The 27,136-nt window shown below is 41.7% G+C and overlaps 1 protein-coding gene across 1 annotated transcript in view; it reads right to left on the reverse strand.

Moving 5' to 3' along the window:
- LOC140075375 (aldehyde oxidase-like) overlaps positions 1–25,035 on the reverse strand; it is a 48,476-nt gene extending 23,441 nt beyond the window's left edge. The window contains exons 1-19 of the mRNA XM_072121176.1: positions 24,901–25,035; positions 22,799–22,856; positions 21,155–21,251; positions 19,979–20,087; positions 15,464–15,590; positions 13,671–13,732; positions 12,661–12,768; positions 12,393–12,473; positions 9,133–9,274; positions 6,671–6,763; positions 6,430–6,581; positions 6,252–6,345; positions 5,845–5,954; positions 4,705–4,889; positions 4,410–4,572; positions 4,257–4,331; positions 3,606–3,775; positions 3,195–3,321; positions 2,875–2,997 (exon numbers count right to left, since the gene is read on the reverse strand). Of these exons, the coding sequence (XP_071977277.1) occupies positions 2,875–2,997; positions 3,195–3,321; positions 3,606–3,775; positions 4,257–4,331; positions 4,410–4,572; positions 4,705–4,889; positions 5,845–5,954; positions 6,252–6,345; positions 6,430–6,581; positions 6,671–6,763; positions 9,133–9,274; positions 12,393–12,473; positions 12,661–12,768; positions 13,671–13,732; positions 15,464–15,590; positions 19,979–20,087; positions 21,155–21,251; positions 22,799–22,856; positions 24,901–24,954 (2,130 nt within the window). The 5' untranslated portion in view covers positions 24,955–25,035. The remainder of the gene's footprint in view (positions 1–2,874; positions 2,998–3,194; positions 3,322–3,605; positions 3,776–4,256; positions 4,332–4,409; positions 4,573–4,704; positions 4,890–5,844; positions 5,955–6,251; positions 6,346–6,429; positions 6,582–6,670; positions 6,764–9,132; positions 9,275–12,392; positions 12,474–12,660; positions 12,769–13,670; positions 13,733–15,463; positions 15,591–19,978; positions 20,088–21,154; positions 21,252–22,798; positions 22,857–24,900) is intronic.
- Positions 25,036–27,136: the final 2,101 nt, after the last annotated feature.

The raw sequence follows: 27,136 nt of genomic DNA on the forward strand, positions 1-27,136 counted from the left end.
GGGTGACGAATGCTCGGGTCAGTCCTCGATGCAGCCGGTGCCCAGCAAAGGGCCTCCGGACCGGCTGCGCAGAGACCACCACCATGGTCTCCAGCACTTCAAAGAACTCAGGACGCTCCACAGGAGGGAAGGGCGGAGGACCCCACATGATGCTGTCCTCACTGTCCAAAATCCACTCGAGTTCTCGCGTTTCGTTGAGGCGGGGCAGGAAGTCCGCTTTTCGCCAGAGGGAGGAGTCCAAGTCCTTCCCGCCAAGAGCAGTGGCGGGCTCTAATTTTTCCTGTGCCACAGGAGGCGGGGTTCGCGCCATTCGCGCGTGGGCGGAGTTTGGTGAGTCATCTGGGTTTCCCGCCAGTGAAGGTTTTGGCGGGCTTGAATTATTTGCTGCGCCACAGTTTCTGAGGTAAAATCTTCAGGTGCGGCAGCGCCGGATGTAGCAGAGCTGGTACAGTTCTTGCAAGGATTAACCTCTTGAGTGCTGGAGCGGCGCTCGACAGCACGTGGCAGCATTAACACAGTTCAATCCAGAAGCACACAAATACTTGGGCCTAAACCCGGATGGCAGCAGGGTTAGGCAGCACAGTCTTTTTTTTAATAAAGGAAAGTCTTTAATGCCGTGATAAGGCACAGAAGTATCAATCCTGTTCATGACGCCACTTGCAACATCCCCCACCGGGGCCTAGCCCTTTGAGGTGCGGCCTGGAGACAGCCGGGGCCCGCGGTACCGGAGTGGCTGGCGGTTGCGGCCTAAGCACGCTACTGTCACGGTGCTTGGTACGGGGGAACCGGAGGGCTGTCCTACAGCCTGGCAGGTCTCCAGCAGGGTGGTGTTGGCAAGAAATGATGAGGGAGAGGCTGCTATAGCGGATTTCCCTGGGGCAACCCCTTAATGTCCCGAGTGTGAGTCTCTGTGTGATGGACAGGGTGCCGGTGATGAAGGCAGCCGTATTAGCAGGGACCAGACGGAGACAGAAGTTGAAGAAAACAACTTACAGTTCTTTATTTGAAACGGCAGGAACCGCAGCAACGTGCCTTTAACAGGTAGATGGAGTGCTGAGATGTGAGTTGGAGGGAGCCTCAGGAGATAGTTCACCAGCCTGGATGTAGAGGGCAGGCTGGGAGGCAGCTGTGTCCTGGTAGGAAGCTTCAGCTTGTCCTGTGGGGCTTCAGGTATCACCTTTAAAGGTAAGATGATACCCCTTTTCCTCACTACACTAACTCTAGTCTAATACTCCACTCTTCAGAGGCAGGGGATAGGCTCTTCCTGCTCTGGTATGGGTTAGACAGAGATTTCTCACTCACTCACTGATCTCTAAGCCTACAAGATCTTCTCCTCTTCTGGGAGAGACTTCTCTCAGAGTTCCCCAGAACATTCCTGGCCAGGGGGTTTTATTACCTCCCTTTGGTCAGGTGGTGGCTGCTCCTCCAATCACATCTCAGCTTACAAAGGGCAGGATGTAACACAAATCATTGGACAATAGCATCTTGCATCATACAAAATACTTAACCTCTGCCTTGCCAGGCAGGATTCACCACTGCAATATCCCTATGTCCTATCAGGACCATGTAGTTTGATGTGATTACATGCAGGTGGGACGTATTCGCAAACACTCCCTCGCCATTGCATCGGCGAGGGTGTTGCATAGGGAAAGCTGAGGAGAGAGAAGATGAAGGTGTTTGGTTATTACATTAGCTTCTCCCTGCACATGACAGTGCTGGGGCAGTGACACATGAGTGCTGCAGCACTGAGCCATGAGGTGATCAGCTGTGTGCAGTGAGGGGGAGGGGGCGTGTCTTCTGTTCTGAAGAGGGAATGTCCATAGTAACAGCTATCTGAGCAGTCACTGCCATCTAGGGGAAGTCTGCAGAATACAAGGGGAAGGAGCAGGATTCGGGTAACTAATCCAATTGCAAAAGGGCTTAAAATTACCTGCCCAACAACATATTAAAAGTTTTTTGAAATGACGGTTACACTTTAAAGCTACGATTAAAGTAAGCTTCGCCTCATGTTTTTTGTAAAATTTGTGGGGAGCGTATTATAAGGTTATTTACTAAGATACATCTATTAAAAGTTCAGCACTGATTTCTTGATATTTAAAGTGAAGCCTTCTGTCCTTTACCTCATCAGTCAGACATTACTGACCATAAGATGGCTGCAGTTGGGAGGTCATGTGATCTCTATCTGTGCATGTGCAATATCCCTGTCAGGACCTTAATCTTATATTCCTGAATTCTATCATAAGGCCCAGTGAAGTTGATTGCTCATGGACAGTTAGAGACCTGTCTGTCTGTCCTGTGTCTCCTCCATAGAGACAAATTCACACCTTAGATTTTAATGACCCCCTTGAATTACGCTTATTCCTGGAATACCCTTGAATTTATATGGCTGAAGCAAGATCACAGAGGAATTATATAGAGGGATAAGCTTAGAAAGAGGCTTCTGGAACTACATAGGAAATCTCTATACACCTCAATACAAGTCAATACTATAACGCCTTATATTTCCCAGTTTTGTAATTTAAATATTTAGTTACTGGTTTCCAAGATGAACTTGAGACGCCATGTGTGCCATGATAAAAACCCCTATCTTACAGCCCTAATATGACCAGTGAAATGTGGGCAGAGGACAGGGAGCTATAAGTTTCTATGGCTTGCTGGAACATTTCATGGGCATCCGGATTGGTATCCCATTACTCTGGTTTTCTGAACAAACTCTTACTATCGGTTTTGAAGAAACGGAGCAACTGTCCAGAACCCCCAACCCATAATTTACTGTGAACGAATATTACCCCCCCCCCCCCCGAACTGTTAGTGATAGTTGCAGACCCTAAAAGAGCAAATCTATTATTCATATCCTGAACGACTATACCAAACCTCAATTGTCAGAATAACCGGTTCCAAATTCTCATAGACAATATTGACTTTGGCCGCTGCCTTCTTTGCTTGTCCTGGTGTGTTCGCCAATACTGCACAGATAAGCTGACCCACGCACATTACCTTCAAGGTTGAAAAAAAAATAGAGTAAATGTAACAAGTTCTAATGACTTGTAACATGTAATTCAAATGTAAAGTCCAGGGAATGCATCCTCTTCAGTTCTTACGAAACTAAATAATAACTATATTTATAGCTGTATGAATCCATTGCACAAGTCATTTTCCTCTAGCCGTCACTTTAAATCTTTATTGTATTTTACCTTTCCCTGTGCTAATAGGTGCACGGTTCCATCATCAAGTGTGCAGTCACTGGTGCCAGGAAAATCGTATGATGTTATAATGTCCACTACACCCGGCATGGCTAGAGCCTCTGTAAAGTCTATAGATCTGTAGGTTAAAAAAAAAATCTAAGTACGTTGGAGTAAATTGAAATTTATTGCTATGGAATTGAAATGTATTTGCTATGAGCCTTCCCCATGTTGCTACACTCCACCCTTGCCACTGTGCTGTAAAACATTTATACATTATAACATTAACAGATACAGGATATAGAATCCGTGGTCTACTTCCCTTTATCATTATATGAAGCTACATGGATTCACATTCATGGTGTGGTCCCAACAGAGTCTTCATAATGAAATTTATACAAAACCAAAATCTTTTTCACTTACACAATTTTTGCATGTGTTCTGGAGCTGGTAACAAATCTCAAATACAGTTCCCCATCTACAGGAGGCATGTCATCTGTGTAAATGGCTTCCCCAGTGGCTTGTTTGATTCCAGACCTATGCATAATAGGTCGTCCAACAGGATCATGATCAGGCTGGTCTTCAGGTACATTCTGGTAGAAAGTAAATGGATTTTTATATTCACCAAATTCATATTGCAATCACTTACCGATCAATGTAATTTTATAATCAACTAGTAAGACTGAAAGTAACAATAAACATACAAAACATAACATTTTTTAAAGAAATCTCAGTAATTCTTCACTTACGCTCTTTGTAATTCCATTATACAGTATTTTCAATATTGTCTGATATAACAATTAAAAAAATAAAATATTTATATCCAAACTCTATATGCTAATGGATTCATTCTTATGATTAATTATTTACATGTAATGTAGACAATATAACTGGTACACTGCCAGAGGATTAGTTCATGAGAATATGATATCTATAATCCATCTACAATAAGAAAATTACTCTGTATTGAGCATAATAGAAAATGGGAAGGTAATTGCTTAACCCTTACCCAGCATTATCTTTATACTTATGTATGTAACTAAATATGCCCCCTTATAACTCACAGATCTTTACCTGGTAAGTCTGAATATGTGTAGACGATGTTGTATCGAATTTCTTAAGAGCACTTATGTCTCGATTGTCAGAAGCCTGTAAATAACATCATGAACTAAGTCAGAATCAAATATTTTCCATGAAAGTATATACAGTAAGACAATAAAATCCTACCAATGAGTTCAGTGCCTGCAGCACCTCCAGGTACAACTTGAACAGGAAGCTGACTATTAATGTTCTCTTATATTCCACCATTCCACCAGGAGCAGACGGATTTAGAGGAATCTCCTCCAATATCAGCTTGCATGCTTCACTTAACATGTCTTCATTCCAGTGCCTGAGATATGAACACACCAATATAAGCATTATATTCATGATGTAACATATAAATAGGTCTGTAAAATCCAACCAGCACATCTGATGTACACCTGATTATTAAAAATAAGTTGCTTTTATAACTGGGACTTACTTTCCGACCAGCCGTTGACTAGTTTCCTTTGCACTCACAGTTGTTGCTCCCAATCCTCCATAAAATAAGCGGAGACCTTTAATGATGTCGCTGCTTTCCTCAAAGTGAACTTTCATTCCAGCAACGACAATGGGCAAAGCATTTTCTCTACGTTGAGCTTGTCTAATGGCCAACACATGATCCCCCTAATAAAACCAGATAGTTGTATATTATTGTATTAAAAATAATGAATGGATCACAGTCAGGGGTGAACCAAGCCTGTCTGCTGCCTGAGGCGAGCCATAGAGAGACGCCCCCCCCCCCCCCAATATATGTAATATATCGGGGAGTCTCAGGACCAGATCCATCATATTGGTTTGGTGTGAAAATAAAGCAATGCAAAATGCATACAGCGCACCACCATGTAGTATAAAACACCTGGAGCAGGGAGGGCAGGAGATTCGTGCCTGCCGATGGGAGTTTGATGTTGGCCGGCGGGGGCTCGATGCAGGAGACGTCAGCGGAAGGGTGGAAAGCGAAGGTGAGCAGAGGTATGCGGGGGGCAATGTTGGAGCCAGCCAGAGCTTGATGCCGGCGGAGGTTGGGGGCGGGAGCTTGATGCCATCGGATTGCGGAGATCGGAGGCGGGAGCTTGATAACGGCGGAGATCGGGGGCGGGAGTTTGATAACGGCGGAGATCAGGGGCAGGGGTGGGAGCTTGATGCCGGCGGAGGGCTCAGAGTGGGGGCGGGAGCTTGATGCCGGCGGAGGGTGGGGATCGGAGCGGTAGCTTGATGCTGGCCAGCAAGGGGGCAAGAGCTTGATGCCGGATGGCGGGGGGCAGGAGCTTGATGCTGGCCGACGGTGGGCGGGAGCTTGGTGCCACCCCCTCTGACAGCAGGAGGCCCGCCGCTTGAGGCGAGTTTCTCAACCCGCTTCATGGCAGGTGCGCCCCTGATCACAGTGAACCCTTTGTGGGAGATTAGGTGACAGTGATATTGAAATACGTCACTAAAAATGCAGATGTTAGTAACCAGCTACGTATGAGAAAGCACAAAATAATTTAAAATGGTAAAGACACCATATGCAAGGATGTACAACTAGTTATTTACATTAGCAGTAGTTAAAAATGCAGCTTCATCAGAATTATATTGAACAAACCTTTGTAGAAAATGGTATATGCACTGACACCAAGATTTCTTCAGGTTTAGGGAAAGAGGTGCCTGATGTTGAAAAAAAAGACTCATCCAAAGGAACTTGTCTGGTCCCATCTGGTAAAAAGAAGTAGTTTATATATTTGTTTAAGGCACAATATAATTATAGATTTTAGATGAAAAATCTATGAAGTTTATACTAGCTTGCTAACCATATGGATAACTACCTTTGGGCCCTATTTTCAGGGCTAAGAAAGAAAACATTCTTCAATAATTGAATGCCTGATTTTTTAAACCATCTAGATTATTGGGAACATTTATCAGACATGCCTGAGAGCGCAACTGTTAAAAGATATGATTTAATTCCTAAATTATGAAACGAACAAAACAATAGACTTTCATATCATAAAACACCTTTGGATGCTAGATTCAGTACGCAGCCTCCGGCAGCCAGAACTGGGTTTAGATCGGAAGTTGTAGACCGGCTAATGATGTTTCCTCCCAAAGACTGAAAATAATAGTAGATATTTAGGCTGAGCAATAGCACGGTAACATTATATTTTATGACACAAATAACCTTTTGTCCACTTACAGCTGTGTTCCTAATCTGCGCTCCTCCCAGAGTTCCCAGTTGCTGTAAGAGGGCATGGTAAAGCTTGGTCTTCTCCTCTGGCAGGCGGGAAACAGCATTACTTAGTGTGTCCTTCAGTACTGTCAGACTGCAGGCTGCTCCCACTGTTATTCCTACAATATAAAGACGGCTGATTTACACTGCCACACGGAAATAACATTACTGCATGCATGCTGCATGTAGGACGCATGTGTCACCTTACCTGTATCACTCTCAGTCACAATGTGAAGCTCCACGATTCTTGCAGGAAATATAATTACTGGATGGAATACTCCTCTAAATTTCATTTCTGGTCCTAAATAAAAAAAGAGAAAAAAGTACATTGTAAGTAAATATCTTCCTAGCTACACAGGGATGTGTACTACCACAGAGATGTGTTTGTCCATTTAGTTTTGCTCATGTGGCCAAAACTTTTTATGATTGTAGGTAATACAGTGCCAAAGGGGCTCATTGTGGAGTTGTCCAGAGCCCCAAAGTAAACTAAGAAATACAAATTTCCCACTATTTCCTAGAGTTTTTTTATTTATAAGTTTCAAAAAGGAACATCAGGCTTAGATGAGGTACTGCTGCACATGAGTATTTACAGTGGATATGGAAAGTATTTATTGCAAAATACATTTTTCATTCATTGTTTCATTGCGTCCAATTGGTAAGATCAAAAAAGTTTTTGCTCACTAATGTATATTTTTGCTAATTTATTAAACAAGAAATATTACATGGTCATAAGTATTTAGCCCCTTTACTCAGTATTGAGTAGAAGCACCTTTTGATCTAGTACCACCATGAGTCTTTTTGGGAATGATGCAAACAGTTTTTCACATCTGGATGTGGGGATCCTCTGCCTCTTCCTTGCAGATCTTCTCAGTTTCCTCAGGTTGGATGGTGAAAGTTGGTGGACAGACATTTTCAAGAATCTCCAGAGATGCTGAATTTAGGTCAGGGCCCTGGCTGGTCCAGTCAGGAATGATCACAGAGTTGTTCTAAAGTTATTTTGATACTTCAGCTGGGTGCTTGGGATCATTGTCTTGTTGGAAGGTGAACATTCGGCCCAGTCTGAGGTCCAAAGCACTCCAGAAAAGGTTTTCATCCAGGATATCTCTGTACGTGGCCACATTTATCTTTCCTTCAATTGCAACCAGTCATCCTGTCATCCTGCAGCTAAAAAATACCCCCAAAGCCTGATGCTGCCACCACCATGTGTCACTGTTGGCAGTAACACATGCATTTCCAAACGCATCAGAACAGCTAAGAAGAGGAGATTTGCCTGATTACATAGCTGTTAGCATAGCGTTAACAATCGTATGCATTAACGAATATGTTTCTTAAAGTTATGTTACCCCATGTGTTATCATTGCGTTAACACATGCGTTTTGTAGATGTTAACAGTTGTGTTATCAGGCAAATCTCTTCTCAGCTGTTCTGAGGCATTTGAAAAAGCATGCATTCCTGCCACCCGTGAGAGCACCCTGAGCTGTGAACTCTTATATAGACAGGTGTTTACTCTTCCTAATCATGTCTAATTAGTTTAATTGAACACAGCTGGAATCCAATGAAGGATTAGAACCATCTCAAGGAGGATCAGAATGAAATAGACAGAATGTAAGTTAAATATGAGTGTCACAGCAAAGGGTCTTAATACTTATGACCAAATGATATTTCAGTTTTATTGTTTAATAAATTAGCAAAAATATATACATATCAGTTTTTTTTCTGTCAAGTTGGGGTGCAGAGTGTACATTAATGAGCAAAAAACAATTTTTTGATCTTATCCATTGGCTGCAATCAAACACAGAGTGAGAAATTTAAAGGGGTTTAAATAGATTCAGTACCCACTTAACTAGGGTTTGGGATGTTATTTGAAACCACTTTGTCTAGGCCAGGGTATTTAGATACAAGTTGAGGAATGCAGACTGAATCTCCTTCTCATTGTACATCTCCGCCTGTAGCAACTGCATGGTGCACCACTATTTATAACTCCACCCCAATCTTAACGGCAGAGCCTGTTAAATCATAATAAAGGGATATAAGAATAAAATAAAGCATAACAATGTTTTTCTCAAGCATTTATGGAGAACAGCTCAAAATGTAACTGTAAAGTGGTGCTCACTGTCATTACGTGATATTACAACGAAAACACTAAAGGACTTTGGTGACCTCTGGAAGCACAGAGCAGGATTCACTTCATCAAATGTCATGGAAGGAGGATGAACTCAATAGAAAAAAGAAGGCAAACAGAACAAATTGCCAGCAACGGGAACTAAATCAAAGGATTCCCTTGAATAAACTTTTTGGGCATTGCATATAAAAACAGTAATGTCTACTGCATGCAATAGTTATCAAGAGCTGTGCCTTTTATTTTGAAGGGTAACTACCCTACTCTGCCCATTTAAGGAACTGACTGTGAAATATGTTGGCTATATAGAACAGTTTAGATTATATAATACCTTACTTACCTCACAGATTCTATGCTGCCCTGTTTTTGTCATCTCTGAAGCCACCATCACCAGAACAGTCTATTAGCAGCAGAGATGACAATACCCTACATAGGAATATCATCTATCCCAGAAAGTGCAGAATAGAGGGGAAACCATGGTCTATTTTCCAATCTACATCTAGTTTTATTTTAAAGGATTAACCTTCATATTTGGTGAAATTTGTGCTTACCTACTGCAGTGTTCCCAACAACAAGTGGAGCTTTTGGGTATTGTACTTTTAAGTTTAGTAGCTCTGAGAGACTTGCTGGAGAAAACCAAGTAATGCGTTCTCCTCGGAATATCAGCTCCCTCTTGCTCTCATTGCCTATTAACTGTAGGTGAGAGAAAAAAAATATACGTGACTGCAAGACTCATCTGACCATGGTATGTGTATAGTATGGCAACTTAGCTTCATTCATCTGTATGCAGATGAGCTGCAATACCACCACAAACCAAATATTAAAATACTGTACTACAATTATGTTTGTATTTATTTGCTACTACTTTTCCTTCAATCACCATTATTCCTCAAGCAGAAGTGTGGTGGTCAATGGCAACTCTTCCTTAAAGGAAATCTACCATAAAAATCAAGTATGATAAACCAGGGCCACACACTCATAGATACAGGCACCGTGACTGTGGTAATATCATATTTGTCATCCATGGCCTCCTTCCTTCTAAAATAAACTTTTAATGTTTTGCTAAGAAAGCTGAAGCACTCTGGTGAGTGTTTCCAGAGCCCTTCATAGCTACAGCTTCACAGGCTGTTACAATGAGCAGAGCAGGTCTCCCTGTTGCTGCTAGATTAAACTTGCAGAGGACGGTGGGGAGAGCAGGGGTTGGGTGAGACATGCTCTACTCATTGTAACAGCCTGTGAATCTAGCAGGGAGGGATTCTGGTAACCCATCCCAGAGCCCTTCTGGCTCATTAGCATAGTTGTAAAAGTTAATTTTCGAAGGAAGGAGATCATTGATAACAAATACAAGAAGATTACCACAGTGATGGTGCCTAATCTATGAGTAAGTCCCTTGTTTATCATAATGGATTTTGGTGGTAGATTTTCTTTAAAGTCTATTAATACTTACCTTTTATTGGGTGAAACTAAACACAGAAAGTAAGTGATAAAGTGTGTTGTGCAGTCATGAAATTACACCATGTTTTTAGACTGGAATTGGGATGGCTGTTTAACCCTTTTATGACCAAGTGACCGTTGTGCCCCTTTTATGTTTATCGCATTAACTAAAAATATGCTTTTTCATCATTTATTACATAAAAGGTTTTTAATAAACAGTATAATTGAATAAACCTTTAAGAAAATATGATTAAAATATGTATGTCATCAATACCTCACCCTTACAGAACTTCAGTAAAGTGTGCATGTACTTCAAACTGGCAGCTCTGTCTTTTTGCAGCTACTTCTAAATTCTGCCTTTAGCTAACAAGCTAGAGGGGGGCACACTTCAAACGACTTTATCTACTGAACCATGGCACCTTGATACACAGTTCTGGTGTAATTTTCTAGGTGCCACAGAACTGGAGATATCTACTGTCGAAGTTACAGTCAAGAGTGGGGTCTGTATTTAAAACTAATTGCAAATTAAAGTGTATGTATCCAATTCTGCGGACCTAGAAACACAGTCCTGGAGGAATATTAAAGGGGACCAAGTGACCCTGTGTTTCTAGGTGCCACAGTTCAGAAGATGTAGCTGTTTGAACTTACCCACTGCTATGACATCTATACAAGTACTATTGGTTAGGTATAGGTGCAGTCAGTGCATACATTTGCGTACAGTTGCATGGAAATCCAGAAACAGCTAAAGGTGTTTGCCCATGAAATTACAATCCCCTAGTGATGTTTTATACAATAAAGATACTTTTTAACCCCTTTACTTCAGAGTGTGGAGGGGACTCTCTAAGCAGGCACTTCATGATCCCTCTGTGCTATAAGATTCTGTTTGCTGACAATGTGCTTAGATTACCGGGGTACAAGGTTTATCTACATTTTCATTAAGCTTCTGAACAGTCTACTAGAATCTGATACATAGAAAAAGAGAGATGAGACAGATCAGAAATGAGACATGATGAGATCTATGAGATGGATATAACATGCAATGATACACATCAGCTCTGCTACATCTCGGCTATAACACACACAGAGTCAGCTATGCTATGCCTCCCTCCCCTGGATAAAGACCTTATCTTATCTGCAGCTTGTAGAATAAGACTCTGCACACTGCTGCTTGCTGGCAGGAAGTGTCTGTGTGTGAGCTTGTATTGTAATGCAGGAGGAGGGGCAGAGCTCACACTGCATTGTGCAGACAACAGAAGATATTCATAAGAAGAATCTGCCTTGCCCCAGCATATTGAAAGATTTATGGTCAGATCCTGGGGAAACCAAAATTGTAAACACCAGGACTGATTAGAAACAGGTTGGAATTATATCTGTGAAATGCTGTATTTTTGTTAATAACATTGAATTAGATAATGTGTTATTTAGTTATCCTGAGTAGACCCTTGGTGCATGTAAGGCAGAGATCAATGTAAGCAGCATTGAAGAGAAGAATGGGGAGGTCTCTTGAGATGTCTGTGACCACATCCAGCTCCAGAACCCACCATGTGCCAGGGCCCAGAGCTGCCGGGTGCGCCCACTCATGGCCACATCTGAGTCCCTAGCAGCCTGGCAGTGCCTGGGTGCCAGCGCAGTAAAGCGGCACTCTGTATGCTGCAGGACCCCATTGTGTCTCTGCACTGTGTGGCTGCTGGCAAGAGGACCCAGATTTCCAGCAGAAAACAGCAGAGCGAAAGAACTGAGGTGAGTATTCATTTATTTAATCTTTTTTACTGATTAAATTTAGTCCATGGGGGTGAGAACGGGCTGCAAATAATCCATGGGGGGTAGGGGTCTGCATATAATTAATCCATCTATGGTGGGTGAGAGGGCTGCACATAATTAATACATGGGGGATGCCTGCATATAATACATGGGTAGGCTGCATATAATCCATGTTACATTTTAGATATTCAATCAAAATATAATATCAGATAGTCCCAGCATTTAACCCCACAATGGAAAGTGTACAAAACACATATAAAAATTTAATAAAAAGTGATCAAAAGGGAATGAAAATGTCATCTCAGCTAACAAAAAAAGACATGTCACACAGTTCTGTACACCGAAGTATGAAAAAGTTATCAGCGCAAGAAAAGCCAGAAATGTATTATTTTTTCATTTTTACCATATGTGCGTTGGAAGAGGGAAATGAAGGTAAAGGTTTGACAGGAGTCCAGGAAGAGATTGTGAGAAGGATATGGTATGAATGACAGGTATAGCATTACTGAGGAACTTATACTTTCAACTGTAATATTTAGTGAGTTGCCTATGTATACTCAGAAATCCCAAATTTATATGGCAGCTGACACTGATACAGATACATAATATATTTTCTTACTATTAGTTCAGGTGGAAAGATCAGCTCTTGCGTGGGGTCAAGAGGCAAGAAGTTGTCTTCTTTAAACAACCCTTTGCATACCTAAGACAAATAAGAAAGCAATTACACATTATGGTGAAGTTATTACTACTACTGCCTATCGTAGCTTAGAATCTTCTTCATTTAAGAGGAAGTGAATAGTATTTAAAATGATGAGTAGCATTAAAAAAAAATAAAAATACAATGAGTCTATTCTGTACATACAAAAAAATATAGAACAAAAACTTACATCTCCAGAAACAGAATCATGAGGTTTATTCACTCCATTTACCCCATTGGCAGTGTCTCCATTGACATTACAAGTTCCATTCTCTTTTAACTGGCAGCAATCCTCTTTCTGTAGAAGTACATTTTAATGATAGGAAAATTAAAATTACATATAGGTTGTCATGTTATTGGCCTGTATAAATGCAGAAAACAAGTTGCAATGAAGACTGCCATCTTAGAAACCCACTTGTTATTTATTTGAGTGGTGTAAGGCAGTAGCAAAATGTGATTTTTCTGATGCTATATATATTTATTTAGGGCTTCATAAATTCCCCCCAAAATATCGCACATGGAAAAAAGTCTCACCCATTATACTACATTTTGGACCTATAATACCAATTCATTTATTTGGATTATCATTTATAGGCTCCGGATGGGGCTTTTGGGATTAGCAACCCTCCCTTGAAAGAGGTACAATTCACTGGACTGTCTTGAACTTTCTTATTTGTAGATTGAGATCTAGTTGTGCCTTGATATGATAAACTATTATACTCCACATCCTTCTTACTGAGGGTCATTTGGCTTTCTATAAAATCTGCCCCCAAAGCATTTATATTACAGTAAGTGAATTTTATGTACAGCCATAAAAAGTAAAAGAAAATGTTCCTGTGGTAGATCCAAGAGTTCTTAGGAATTGAATAAAATCCCCACTGTGAAACCCTAATCCATTCTCATTAGGAACAGCAATCATCTGTAGTGACAAAAATCTGCATTTGGCTACTGTATATCATCAGTATGAATAACATGTTACTAAATAAAATGCATGGACAGCACACACTATGCAGTACCTGTGTCCCATCACTGTAAATTGTATCAATAAGGTCTATACTACATGCTCAATTTCTGTGGTGGTATATTAAAAAGAATTAATGCTATTATTACGGGGTACAATGAAGACTAGAAAGATAGAAGGTTATGAGGAGTGGAAACAAAATAAATCCTTTAAGGGGAACATTTCAGTTCAGAACTTACATTACAAAAAGTTCTGCATCCATCAACTATTGGTCGATACCCAGTACAACGACATAGATTACCTAATACAAAAAAAAAGTAACTAAACCAAAGGCTAAAGTTAGAAGTCAAACCAGTTTGTAAACATTTTTGTTCTGGAATATTTTCTACAGATCTCTACATAACCTTTATTAGAACCTGACTCTTGGCACTCATGGCATCATTCCAGTCCTCATAAGATACCCGTATTTTTTGCCCTATAGGGCGCACCGGACTATAAGGCACATTAGTCCGATGCGCCTTATATATGTAATAATTACATATATAAGGCGCATCGGACTATAAGGCGCGGGGTCCGGCGGCCGGGGGCGTGGCGGAGGTCCGGGGGCGTGGCGGAGACCCGACGTGACGCGGCGACGGGACGCGGCGACGAGACGCGACGCCGAGACGCGACGGGGAACGCGGGGAAGGTGAGCGGGGAAGGTGAGGGGGAGGTGGAGGAGGGCAGCGGACCATACTTACATAGGTCCCCGCTACCGGAGACAGCAGATCTCCCGCTGGAGATCTCCGGTAGAGGGGACCTATGTAAGTATGGTCCGCTGCCCTGTGCCCAGCGCCATACATAGGGCACACCGGACTATAAGGCGCACTTTGGATTTCCACGGAAATCCAATGCTTTTAAGTGCGCCTTATAGTCCGGAAAATACGGTAAGCTATTTGTCATCTATCACATAATAATATAGAGGCAGGCAGTGCCCAGTGTGGCATTGAATCCAGTTCCATTAAAAGCAAAGACCTTATAGCAACTCTCTAAATCATGTGTTAAGGTCATAAACTGAAGCAGATTGGTAAATATACATAAATTCTGCCAACACTAAATGAAACCACTTAAAAACATTGAAGTTTTCTTTAGTAAATTCAGCAAACAAATTTCTGTAACAACCATAAACACGAATCTATAAATTTGAATACAAAGCGTTAAGTAGGGGGTGTTACTTATCTGCTAATTTGTAACCACTGACATTGTTTGGTAGAATGCCGAGCCCTTTGGGTAGCGGCAAAAATTGCTGCTCCGATGTATTTACCCACCAGATAAATAAATTGCACCTGTCTCTTTAAGACACAGGTGCGATTTACATGCGGAGCGACGCACTGCCTCTCCGGCTGCCTGGACACAGACTACAGATGATGACATCATCTGTGGCATTTTTAGGGACGCCGGGGGGGGAGATGTGCTGCACAGAGCTGAAGATATCTGGCCGTGAAACGCCATGGATTGAAGAACCCGGAATAAAGTTCTACTGATGGAAGAGATTGTCATCTATAAGGTACTAGATGTCACTAATGCCTCTCAGATCCTGTAGTCAGTCACACAGTGTCAGTGAGCCTGTCTGTGGGGATGTTAATTGTTAGTAAAGTTTTCAGCATTTACTGAACAGGGAGCAGGCAATGGAACAGGAGTAGGGGGGGGGCAGCATTTTAATATTTGCCTCTGGCAGCAAATATGCTAGAATCGGCCCTGAGTGTACAGTCATCCTTGGTGTATATCTATCTGCAAAGCTCAAACTTTTCACTAGAGTTGTCTTCAGTACAAAAATGACCGCTTGACTTGGGTCTTTCAATCAAATAAGTCACAAGTAATAGAGCGAGGGAGTTAAGCATAATTACGGTAAGTCTATGTTCTAGTCTTTCATGTCCAGCCTTAGAAGACTTTGTCAACTTTTCAGGATTCTAGCTGTTTTCTTTATGAAAGAGTAATATATTTTTTACACAATGTAAATGATGACAACATGAAGTCCTTGAAATGATCATACCTCCCAGAGCTTCGTTTATCTGCTGCATTGAGGGTTGTGGGTGGTTCCTCAGCAAACTGTACATAGACATCACCATCCCAGGAGTACAGAAACCGCACTGAGAGCCATGAGCTTTGGCTATCCTTTCCTGTAGGTAACATATACTTTATGATTCAGCTATTATGAAATGACTGTATGTTTTCAGAGACACAATACTGTCCTGAAAAAAAATACAATCCACATACATAATACATAAAAGTCAACAAATATACATAGATTATTTGTTTCTTTTTTGTTGCAGACTGTGCAGAAGATCTTTGAGACACAGTTCAGGAGTAGATCAGAAAAAAAGAGAAATATAAGTCCATCCTTTAAGTTTCCCATTCTTTTCAATCCATGCCTGGCCTTGGTTCAAAATCTGCAGCAAAATAGGCAAACAGCTTGTAATATGAGCTGGCAGCTTATCATAGAAAATTCTTCTCTTGGTTCACCTTTGAACATGATTATACATTGGTTTACTGGTGTCTTTGCACATACACCCTACATCCTACAGAACTGCTTATTTCTTGTAAAGACATTGCTGTGGGTATTTAAATTCTACACCAACCATACATTGATCTAATGTTAAAGGGTTTCCAGGTATTCACACTGATTGTCTATTCTCATGAAATAACGCATCAGTATAGGGGTTGAGTACTGCCTCCACCTATCACACATTGATTGTCTATCCCGAGGAAAGACCCTTAAAGTTAATTCCTTTAAAAATAAAACCCTTCCATAATGCAGTGCAGCTAGAGTATTATGTTCTTTGTGCACAACACATTCATCCATTAAAGGGATATTCTCACGTGGGCATTTATGTTTAATTTAATTTATCTGCCATATATAAACATTTCTTAAATTGGGTGTTATTTGAAAAAATGTTCCTGTATGAAGATAATTTTGTATAGATGTAAGAATTTTGTCCCTTAGAAATGGAGGACAGCTTTAATAAATAATAATAATAATTCCTTTATTTATATAAGGAATTAACAGATTATGCAGCGCTACACAGAGTTTGCCAAATCAGTCCCTGTCCCCAATGGGGCTCACAATCTAATCAACCTACTGGTATGCTTTGGGGCGTGCTTCCTTGGATACAACCACCTCTGCTGTAAAGATTGCACAAATAAACAAATAGTTGTTACATATGAAATGGTCGGGAGTTACTGCATATCTTACAGCCGTCCTGTGGTAATGAATGCTGAATTCAGGTGGTCAGGCAGGACTCAATAGAGCATCTGTGGCCAATTCTGCCAGGGTGCTCCAGTGGCTATATCCAAGATAACAATCTCGTTTCTAAGGAACAATATGACTACATTTATGGGAAATTATCTTTGCTTAGGTGCATTTGTAAATAACATCCAATTGATTAAATCTTGACTTAGAAAAAACCCCCATTCAAATGAGTCCAAAAGATTTTCATTTGCAGAATCTGTGTTGAGTTTGTTGATAAATGAAATGCACACAGTGTTACAGTAGGTAATGATTAACAGGTTCTACAGATATTTATATGCTATGGTGACTTGCACATTTTTGTGAGGACAGAGTACAAATAAAGTCATAATGCAAGATATGCAATAAGCAAGGTAACATGCTATATGCAGTAAGCTAGGTAACCTGGCACCATGAAAAGACTGCAGACAGCATGCTATAGAGCAGGAATGAATGATTAAAGGGAGGGGATACTGTGACAAAACAAATATATACTAAACTGTAGTCCAACATGGTGCTTCCTATTACCGCTGGTAAACAGAAGCTCAGCGGGGATGTCACGTTGACAGCGCACATTGGTAGCAGCCTCATATCGGCATCAGCTGCAGACTGTAGCAGAGGTGCATTGTTGAGGCAACGTCACTATTGAGCCTCTGTATACAAACATATTTGGACTATAGGTGAGGGTTCAAGTTCTGCCCCCTCCAAGACAAAGAGAAAAAGTAAAGAATGTTGTGGGGCAATGCTCTCACTGCATACACTTGACGTATCCCAGTATTGGTGAGAATTAAGCCTTTATTAAACAATTTACTATATATTGCCAATTATTAGAATAGAATTCCTTGCATGGAATTGTCTTTATTTAGGCATCTGAAATTACATACTCATTCATAGACATAGTTTTTGTACTGACCCAAGCTATATCAGTGATACAGCCGGAAAATTGTTAGTTATCTGTAACACTTTAGACAGAGAACAATGAAAATTGCCAAACATAATTTTCCAGGATTAAAATATTAATGACCTATCATTGGGATATCAATGTAGGATTTTGGGGTTCTCACATCTGGAACGCCCACCAATCAGTTGCTGATGTGTAAGTGGCTCAATCCAACTGAAATGATTTTGGTGATCTGCAATATCAAGCACAGCTGCTGTATAATGTACGGGCTGTGCTTGGTAAGCAATAAAGGGACCATAGCACTCATCCGAATACTGGGATTTATTGGAACAGTGAATCAGAGGGGAGCACCAAATAGTCATATTTATGACTATTCCTAAGTAGAAATCAACAATATTTTAGTCAGTGAAAACTCCTTAAAATGGATGAAATTACAATAAAAATGTCCTTTATATAGTTATAAATCATTGACTGCAAGTGTAAGGGGCACATTGTGAAACAGAAGTCTTTAAAAAAACATTGGATTTTTATGGTGTGAGGATTAGTGCAGATTAGTGAGGTTGAATGACAAGATTCCACGCAGTCCATGCTGAAACCTGTCACAATGCAGGTGATTTACACTATGAATGTATACCCAGACTAGCTATAACATGAGAGCATGTATAGCAAGAATACCACATCTCTAGTTACTGATACTGGTGACATATCACAAACTTTATTTTAATAATTAAGTAATATTGATATAATCTAGAGACATTAAAGAGGACCTGTCAGATGAATAAAACCCTCTGACAGCACTTAGTAAAGTAAGCAGCTCCCTAGCCCTCTCCCAGTTAAAGCTATGTTAAATCTGAAGCTAAGTAGCCGTCAGGTGTGGAAGTGGTCCGGGAGAGAATCTGAAGAGAGGGGAGCGCCTCGGACTCCCGATGAATACGCCGGACCGCTGTAAGCTAGGTTCAACGATCGGACCACTACATAGCGGAATGTTTCTTATCTTATCAGCATATTCCTATAAAGCTACAGATTTAACAATGCTCTAACTTGAAGAGGGCTAGGGAGTAGAGATGAGCGAGTATACTCGTCCGAGCTTGATGCTCGTTCGAGTATTAAGGTACTCGAAACGGCTCGTTGCTCGGAAGAATATTTCCCCTGCTCGAGATCGAGCATTTAATTAAAAAAACACAGTGAAGAACAATGAAGAATAGAATAAAAACAGTGAACACAGTGAACACAGGATCATTTAAGTGAAAAACACAGTGAAAAACACAGTGAAGAATAGATTACAGATGTTCGGCACATCTGCTTACTTGTCGAAAGAAACGCGCGGAACGGCAGCAGGGAGACATCAAGCAGCACGGGCAGCACGGGGGAGACATCGGGCAGCGGGGAGACATCGGGCAGCACGGGGGAGACATCGGGCAGCACGGGGAGACATCGGGCAGCACGGGGGAGACATCGGGCAGCACGGGGGAGACATCGGGCAGCACGGGGGAGACATCGGGCAGCACGGGGAGACATCGGGCAGCACGGGGGAGACATCGGGCAGCGCGGGGAGACATCGGGCAGCGCGGGGAGACATCGGGCAGCGCAGGGAGACATCGGGCAGCACGGGGGAGACATCGGGCAGCGCGGGGAGACATCGGGAAGCACGGGGGAGACATCGGGCAGCACGGGGGAGACATCGGGCAGCACGGGGGAGACATCGGGCAGCACGGGGGAGACATCGGGCAGCACGGGGGAGACATCGGGCAGCACGGGGAGACATCGGTCAGCACGGGGAGACATCGGGCAACACGGGGAGACATCGGGCAACACGGGGAGACTTCAGTGGAAGAAGAGGAGCGGATCCCGGGACAGCGTATCACCCCGACAAGTAAGCAGATGTGCCGAACATCTGTAAGCTATTCTTCACTGTGTTTTTCACTGCGTTTTTCACTTAAATGATCCTGTGTTCACTGTTTTTATTCTATTCTTCACTGTTCTTCACATCTGTTAACTTGTCGGGAGATAATATACGCGCGGAACAGTGAAGAATAGATTGCAGATGTTTGCATACATCTGCTAACTTATCAGAAGACATTCTTTTTCAATTAAATAACACATTTTATTCCTGAACCATGGTCCCTTTGAAAAATGCTCGGGTCTCCCATTGACTTCAATGGTGCTCGTTATTCGAGACGAGCACTCGAGCATCTGGAAAAGTTCGTCTCGAATAACGAGCACCCGAGCATTTTAGAGCTCGCTCATCTCTACTAGGGAGCTACTTACTCTAGTAAGTGCTACTTTAGAGTTTTATTCCCCTGACGGGTCCTCTTTAAGTGTGAAAAAGTAATAAGCAGAAGATTTACATAATCTGGGATTTTTGTTTGGTAAGCAGTTACCTGTACAGGGTGCAATCTGGTGGTTGTACTCCCTATTCCCTCCACAGTGGTGACCGCAGCTCCATGCAGAGCACATAAGGGAATCAGGCAAGCATTAGCCGAGTAGTGACTTCAAGTGTTAAGAAATGAAATATTGCAACGCATAAAAAAGATCTGGTAAAAAGAGTTTGGATTAAACACTGGTTATACCATGTAACTTAAGTATCTTCTTGGGAATACAGGGTTTCATAGTTTAAACCCTCTGCTTTATTGAATAATATCCTTCCGCATGAAATAAACATAATGTAGCATCTGTTCTAACACATTTCTTCCATTATTCCTTCTAGCAATCAATTAATAAATTGACATCTGAGCTAATAGAGACAGGGGAGGTGACAAACACCTTTACAGAGATTGCCAAAATCAAAGAAATGAGTCTGATGTCTGATGTCATTTCAACATTAATTGTTCAATAATTAACATTTAGTAGTCTTTTGCATTCTAGGTATGGATTACCATTACTTTGGGTTCAGTCAATGGGCTTTTAGCCTGTCTGTATATTTAATTCATATGTATTGCTACTATTGTCGAGAGGAGACGTGTAATTTATCACAAATCTTATAAATGTAACACATTACTGTTTGTTTTGGACGCCTTGAAACAGGACTTTGTCCAAGGGCTGTGTCTGGTATTGCAGCTATTCCCCATTCGCTGTATTTTTTGATTAACTACAACATAAGGGTTGGCATAATGGGGGGCAACAGGTTTCTATTACTCTTTTATTTTGATGGGCAAAAAACCTTTTGTCTGAATCTCTGATGTAGATAACTACAAAGCCAAAGAACTTAGATAAGGCTCCTAGTCAAAAGTAATGCTAGCATATGGGAATCCTGCTAAAATACTTAATAGAAGTAGAAGTTGAGTAAAATAAAGCTGTACAAGACAAATTATAATAAGAAACCTTTGCTTTGATGTGAAGCCAGAGGCAGCGACCCCAGGAGTTATATCTTCCCGCATTTTATACATGCTTTAATGCCTTCAATCTCTTTTATTTTTCAGATACACTATAGTAACAATGAAACCATTTGCACAACTTGCTCTATGAACCTCCTTCAACCTATGCAAATATATCACAATAGGCCATATACTATGGGTGAAAAATCTACTGTCTTATAATGTTTGTGAAGCTAAGGATACACAATCTTCTTGGTGACAGGATCGATTGTAGATACCATCACGGTGCAGGCACCGCAACCACCTCCTCCACAGCCATATTTTGTTCCAGTAAGGAGAACTGATAGAAATGATTTCAGGAAATTATAGAAACTGATATTTATAAATGTGATTTATAGGCAATGAAGTATGAGACAATGTAAACAATGTAGGATAAGATATGGCTCACAATTACAGGAATGAAGAAGGATAAAATCATTGGGGGAGATTTATCATCAAGTTTCTGAGGTAAAACCATTCTAGTTAGCCATGGAAACCAATAAGAGCTCAGCTTTAATTTTATAAACAGCTGTGGGAAAATGGAAGCTGAGCTCTGATGGGCAACTTGAACAGTTCTGCTCTAAGAGACTTATGATAAATCTCCCCCATTATATCTCATTAACACAACACTTGTGGGCCGCAAACAGGGGAACGCAATCCCTTGCTTGTAGCCCCTCTGTAATTGATGTGTGAGAACCGCTCACAATGCTGATGTCAATAGAAAATGACTGCGCGGGCCGAAATGATGGGCAAGAATAGGACCTGCCCTATAGTTTGCACCTTAGGTAGTTAGCCCACCCATGCTGCGGTGCATGCATCGGCCGTAGGCATGAACACACAGAAAGTAATAGGGCCTTGTCTCAGCCGCAATTCACCAAAATATGCTGCAAATGAAACATTAAATCCACACTTTTTTTTGCATAAAATTGCACTGAGCTCCACACAGATTATTATTGTACTCTCCCTTACACAATGGTAACTCAAATAAAAACCTATATATCTAAAGTCACTTTTAGATGTACGCCATTGTGTTAGCCATGCAATAACGGAACCTTCCAGGAGAGCTGCGTGTGTCATTATGTGCAATAGGCATCTAATAGATCTCATCATCTCTGATCTGTGTCATCTCTCTCTATGTGACTGATACTAGTACAATGTTCAGAAGCTAAAAGATAGTGTATATAAACCACATTGTCAGCCCACAGAACTAGATGGATCATAATGAGAGGGGCTCTATTGGACATTTGATTCATGAGGTGGCTCTGCTGAACATTTTATTAAATTGTAGTGGCTGAATAGTCTTTCACAGTTTTTTTGTGGTGAAAGTAGGGGACTTGGGTTATACTCAGGTCAGCTTATACTCGAGTATATATGGTAAATACATACCAATACTATTCAGAACACACAGATTTCATTCAAGGCTGTTTCCATTCAAGTTACTTTCAGGATATAAATAATCTTCTTTTGTTTCTATATAAGGAAAAGTAGCACACAACTTTCTATCTCTACAACATTCAAAACTTTATTTCATTTTATGACATTTTTTTACCGTTCCAGTCTTCTCAGGTTTTAAGAATTTATGAGCAGAGCCCAACATCTATACTTTGATATGTTTAGTTTTCTGTCCTTCTCCTGTCTCTGCAAAAGTTGTGCGATTTTGTAGACTTCCACCTTTTGCTAATTTCCAATAACTACTGCCATAATTTAGGTTGGACCCCCGATGCCCGCCACCCCTGTCTGCAAAACATTCCCATTAAATCCTTTTTACATATAAAGAATAAAGTAACCTTGATATAGGATATCAATGAAACCAAAAGTATCAACGCATTGTAACATTTACAAGGATACGTTTTTTGCGGAGATAAGGTAGAAGCATGAGCTCTGGATCCGCATTTTTCTCAAGAATCTAAATGAAAAAGATTAACAAGATTATAAGTAGTACATATCTTTCATTCAAAATACGGTAATCTTTAAAAGAACAATGTTCACATATTCTTTCGGAAGGATCTTTAAGAATACTAAAAAGGTGATGACCATGAGTTTAGAGCCAGCTAGGCCTTTCCCTTGGACGCTACAGAATCCTAGAGAATTAAATGGTGGGGATTCATATGAGCCAACAAAGACTCCATCCATCAGAACAGGAGCCACGTGTGCCTAAGCGTGTTCACACGGTCACGGTTACACCCGTGATCCTCGGTACGGATCGCGGGTGCACCCGTACCTGCTGCCGCGGTCCCCGCTCCCCCTGCCCTCACCTACCTCCGGCCTGTACTTTGGCTCCCAGCGTGTAGGCCACATGCTTCTTCCCTGCAGTTGCGCACTCCCACCACTAGGGGGATGCGCGCGGACTTCTCCCAGCCTTAAAGGGCCAGCGTCCTCCTTATTGGCTCTGGCATTCCCGGCTCGGCTATATAGCTTGGCGACTCCCAGCATCCCCTGCCGGATCTTCATGTCTTGTTACTGAAGAGAAAGCCCTCCGTGTTCCTGAGCGTTCCTATACGCCTCCATGTGTTCATTAATTCAAGTTTTCCGTGGTGTCCTGTGGCGGTCCTGGTGTCCTGTGGCGGTCCGGTAATCCAGTAGCCTTCCGAGGTCCTGCCTGCCAGCCGAGGTCCTGCCATCCGAGGTCCTGTGGTCCTGCCATCCGACGTCCTGTGGTCCTGCCATCCGAGGTCCTGTGGTCCTGCTATTCGAGATCCTGCCATCCGAGGTCCGGTGGTCCTGCCATCCGAGGTCCTGCCATCCAAGGTCCTGTGGTCCTGCCTGCCCCGAGGCCCTACCTTGGCTGCCACCGCGGGCCTAGTCGCACCCGTGGAGCGACCTGGTGGCTCCCCGCCGCAGCAAGTCCATCCCGCTTTGCGGTGGGCTCTGGCAAAGACCAGGAGTCCACTTAGACTCCGCTCCCGGGTTGCAGCTAGTATTGTTATCCCCCACGGTGGTCCAGGGAGTCCACTGACTATTCCCCTGAGATTGTGACACACACCTTTTAGTCAAAACAGTTTTTGCATCTCACCTTCAATAAATATCTTTCACCAGTTAAATTAAGAAACTGCATCTAAAATCACATCAACACTAAATTTAACTCTTTATGATGTAGCTGAGATGTAGTTATAACTGCAATGTGTGAATACAGCGTCAAGTGGCCACTGTCAATGTCAACAAGCTCCCTGATGAACCATAGTAAATCTGTGGAAATGTGTCAAAGCTACATTTAAGCATCGACTAGGGGCTAGCAGAGCATAACAAGGAAAGCTTCCTCTGTGATTGGAGGCCACTCTTCTAAGTGCTTAGAGGGGTTGACCACTTTCAGAAACTAATTGATATTGTTATTGTGATTTAAAATGATACACTTTCCCAATATACTTTCCGTATAAAATCCTCAGTTTTCTACAAGAAGCTTCATTGTTTACTTCCAGTGGACAAAAACCGGTCCATGGTCAAATAATATCAGAAAAAACAATGCATTTAATTGTTAGTCCAGAAGGCCAGTAAAAGGTGACTGATTTATATACTCTCCATACACATGGCTTGAACGTAAGCATTGACTCATAAAAGCAAATTAAATGTGACAACCCATGGAAATATAGCTGACACATAACACGCATATATAGAGACCAGTACGTACACTTGACCTTCCCTAAACCTCAATTTAGTGATTTAAAAGGGCACCCAAACATCTTTTTTTTTAAAAAAACTTTTTAAAAAATTACATTTTATATGAACTCAAATCTAAAGTTTTAAATACAATTAAATTAAAAGTTTTCTGAAAAGTACAGTAAGAAAAAGCAGCAATTTGATGCAATAAAGGCAGACACACTGGGTTATACAGGGGGATCCAGTGTGGTACTCCCATATGCATCAGACAAGTAACACAACTCTGACTTTAGAACCATTAGTGCATTTATTTCTGCAGGGAGTAAACAACATGTGTAGTAAAATACTTGTCTTACCTTCCTTCCATTTACATAAAATAGTAGCTGGTTGGATTCAGCGAGCGTGCTCATGTTTTCAGAGCTGTGCGTGTGAGTGTGTGAAGTCAACTCGGAGTTCCAGGAACTGAGCTAAGACATGAAAGCAGCCTGATGCCTCCCCTTTGTTTCCATTGGCAGGAGGATTCTAGATATAGCATAGTGTGGCAGCTGTATTAACCCCTCTATCTTCATCTTTTTTATGTAGATTTATGTATTATGTTTACATTTTGAATCCCAACTTTCTAACAACCATATCTATCTATCATTATATAAAAAAGGAAAGTTCGGAGCAGCACAGCAACTTTGGTGGGTGCACAGACCGTAAGTCCCCAGGCCAGGAGACTATAATATAAGTTGAGGAAAAGGCAGCACTCCGTAGTTGATGTCAAATAAAGTGGGTGTCTTTATTCCATGAGCAACGTTTCAGCATGCTTGACAAAGGCTCGCAAGGAGCTGAAACGTTGCTCATGGAATAAAGACACCCACTTTATTTGACATCAACTACGGAGTATTGCCTTTTCCTCAACTTATCTATCATTATAGCCATATGAGGGCTTGTTTTCTGTGAGGAAAATTGTAATTTTCAAGGGTAATCATAAATTAACCATGCTTTCTGCTGGGAAATTCCAAATGGGAAGAAACTGATGATAGTTTAGAACTCAGCTCTGATCATGGGTGTTAACTTCAGGTATAAGTTGGATAAAACATTAGACACCCACCCTGTATTTATAGGGCTAAGCCCTTTTCACTATGATGAATCAGGGATACATACTCGTACATCCAGGCACTGTGATTGTGCTAACCTTTTTATATTTGTTATTCATGGCCTCCTTGCTTCTAAAATCAACTTTTAAAATTATGTTAATAGTCTTTAAGGTCGCCTGGGGGTGTTACCAAAGCTCCTCTGTGCTGCAGCTTAATAGTATGTTAGACTTTCTCACCCTCCAGCTCTGTTCCCTTTACAGTTCCCTCTCCATCTGCCTAATGTAAATCTCACTATGGCAGAGGAAGTTTTAGTACACAGTGGGAAGTGCTCTTTGTACACTATAACAGCCTGTATGGTATGTTTGTGCACAGAGGCTGACTTGACCTGCTACATAATACAAGTTGCAGCCTGAGGCTGTAGTGAATGTGCGGAATGTCACCGTAGAAGAGGCCATTGGTGATGGGAGGTAGTTCGTTGGACCACATGTAAAGAATGGAGTCTTGACATTTGCTTAGAATTATTATATACAAATTATTTTATATCTTTCATGCAAAGTTTTATATTGCACAACTGCAGCTATACTATATCTATCAAACTATGCCCTCCTGTGAGAAAGTAACAAACTGCTTAGGCTGGATCACATCTTTGTAAGGTCACGTTGGGTGGATCCAGTGCTTATACAGTGGGTTACATCACCCGATAACTCCTCTTGCCCCCTGTATGTGGGGGAAGGAGTGAACTACGGCAGCAGCCGGTGATTGGCTGCTGTCGATGTTAGGGGTTTTTCCCCAATGATGTCACTGTTATATGGACAGTGACATCACAGGCGTCCTCCCTCCTGCTGAGCGACATATCCGGAGGATGGAGAGATGGCTGGAGACGTTTCCCGGCTTATATTCTCAGCATATACTAAAAATGTGTTGTGAACCCAGCTTACATGACACTCCAGAACTATGACATTAAACAGTAGAAGTATTCTAATATAATAAATAACACCAAAACTTGCTTATTCACTTACTTTTTTTTTTATAAAACCAATACCTGGATTTCTTTCTGTTACAAAATGAACATATATGTCCCATCATTCTCAAGCTAAACACTCAATAGTGGTGACAATTAGAGATGAGCGAACATACTCGTCCGAGCTTGATGCTCGTTCGAGCATTAGCGTACTCGAAACTGCTCGTTGCTCGGACGAATACTTCGCCCGCTCGAGAAAATGGCAGCTCCCGCCGTTTTGCTTTTTGGCGGCCAGAAACAGAGCCAATCACAAGCCAAGAGACTCTGCACTCCACCCAGCATGACGTGGTACCCTTACACGTCGATAGCAGTGGTTGGCTGGCCAGATCAGGTGACCCTGGGATAGACTAGCCGCTGCCCGCGCTGCTCGGATCATTCTGTGTCTGGATGCCGCTAGGGAGAGAGCTGCTGCTGGTCAGGGAAAGCGTTAGGGTGTTCTATTAGAATAGTGTTAGGCAGGAGTGATTCAACAAGAACCCAACAGCCCTT

The sequence above is a fragment of the Engystomops pustulosus genome, chromosome 8 (assembly GCF_040894005.1).
Source record: "Engystomops pustulosus chromosome 8, aEngPut4.maternal, whole genome shotgun sequence".
Taxonomy (NCBI): Eukaryota; Metazoa; Chordata; class Amphibia; order Anura; family Leptodactylidae; genus Engystomops; species Engystomops pustulosus.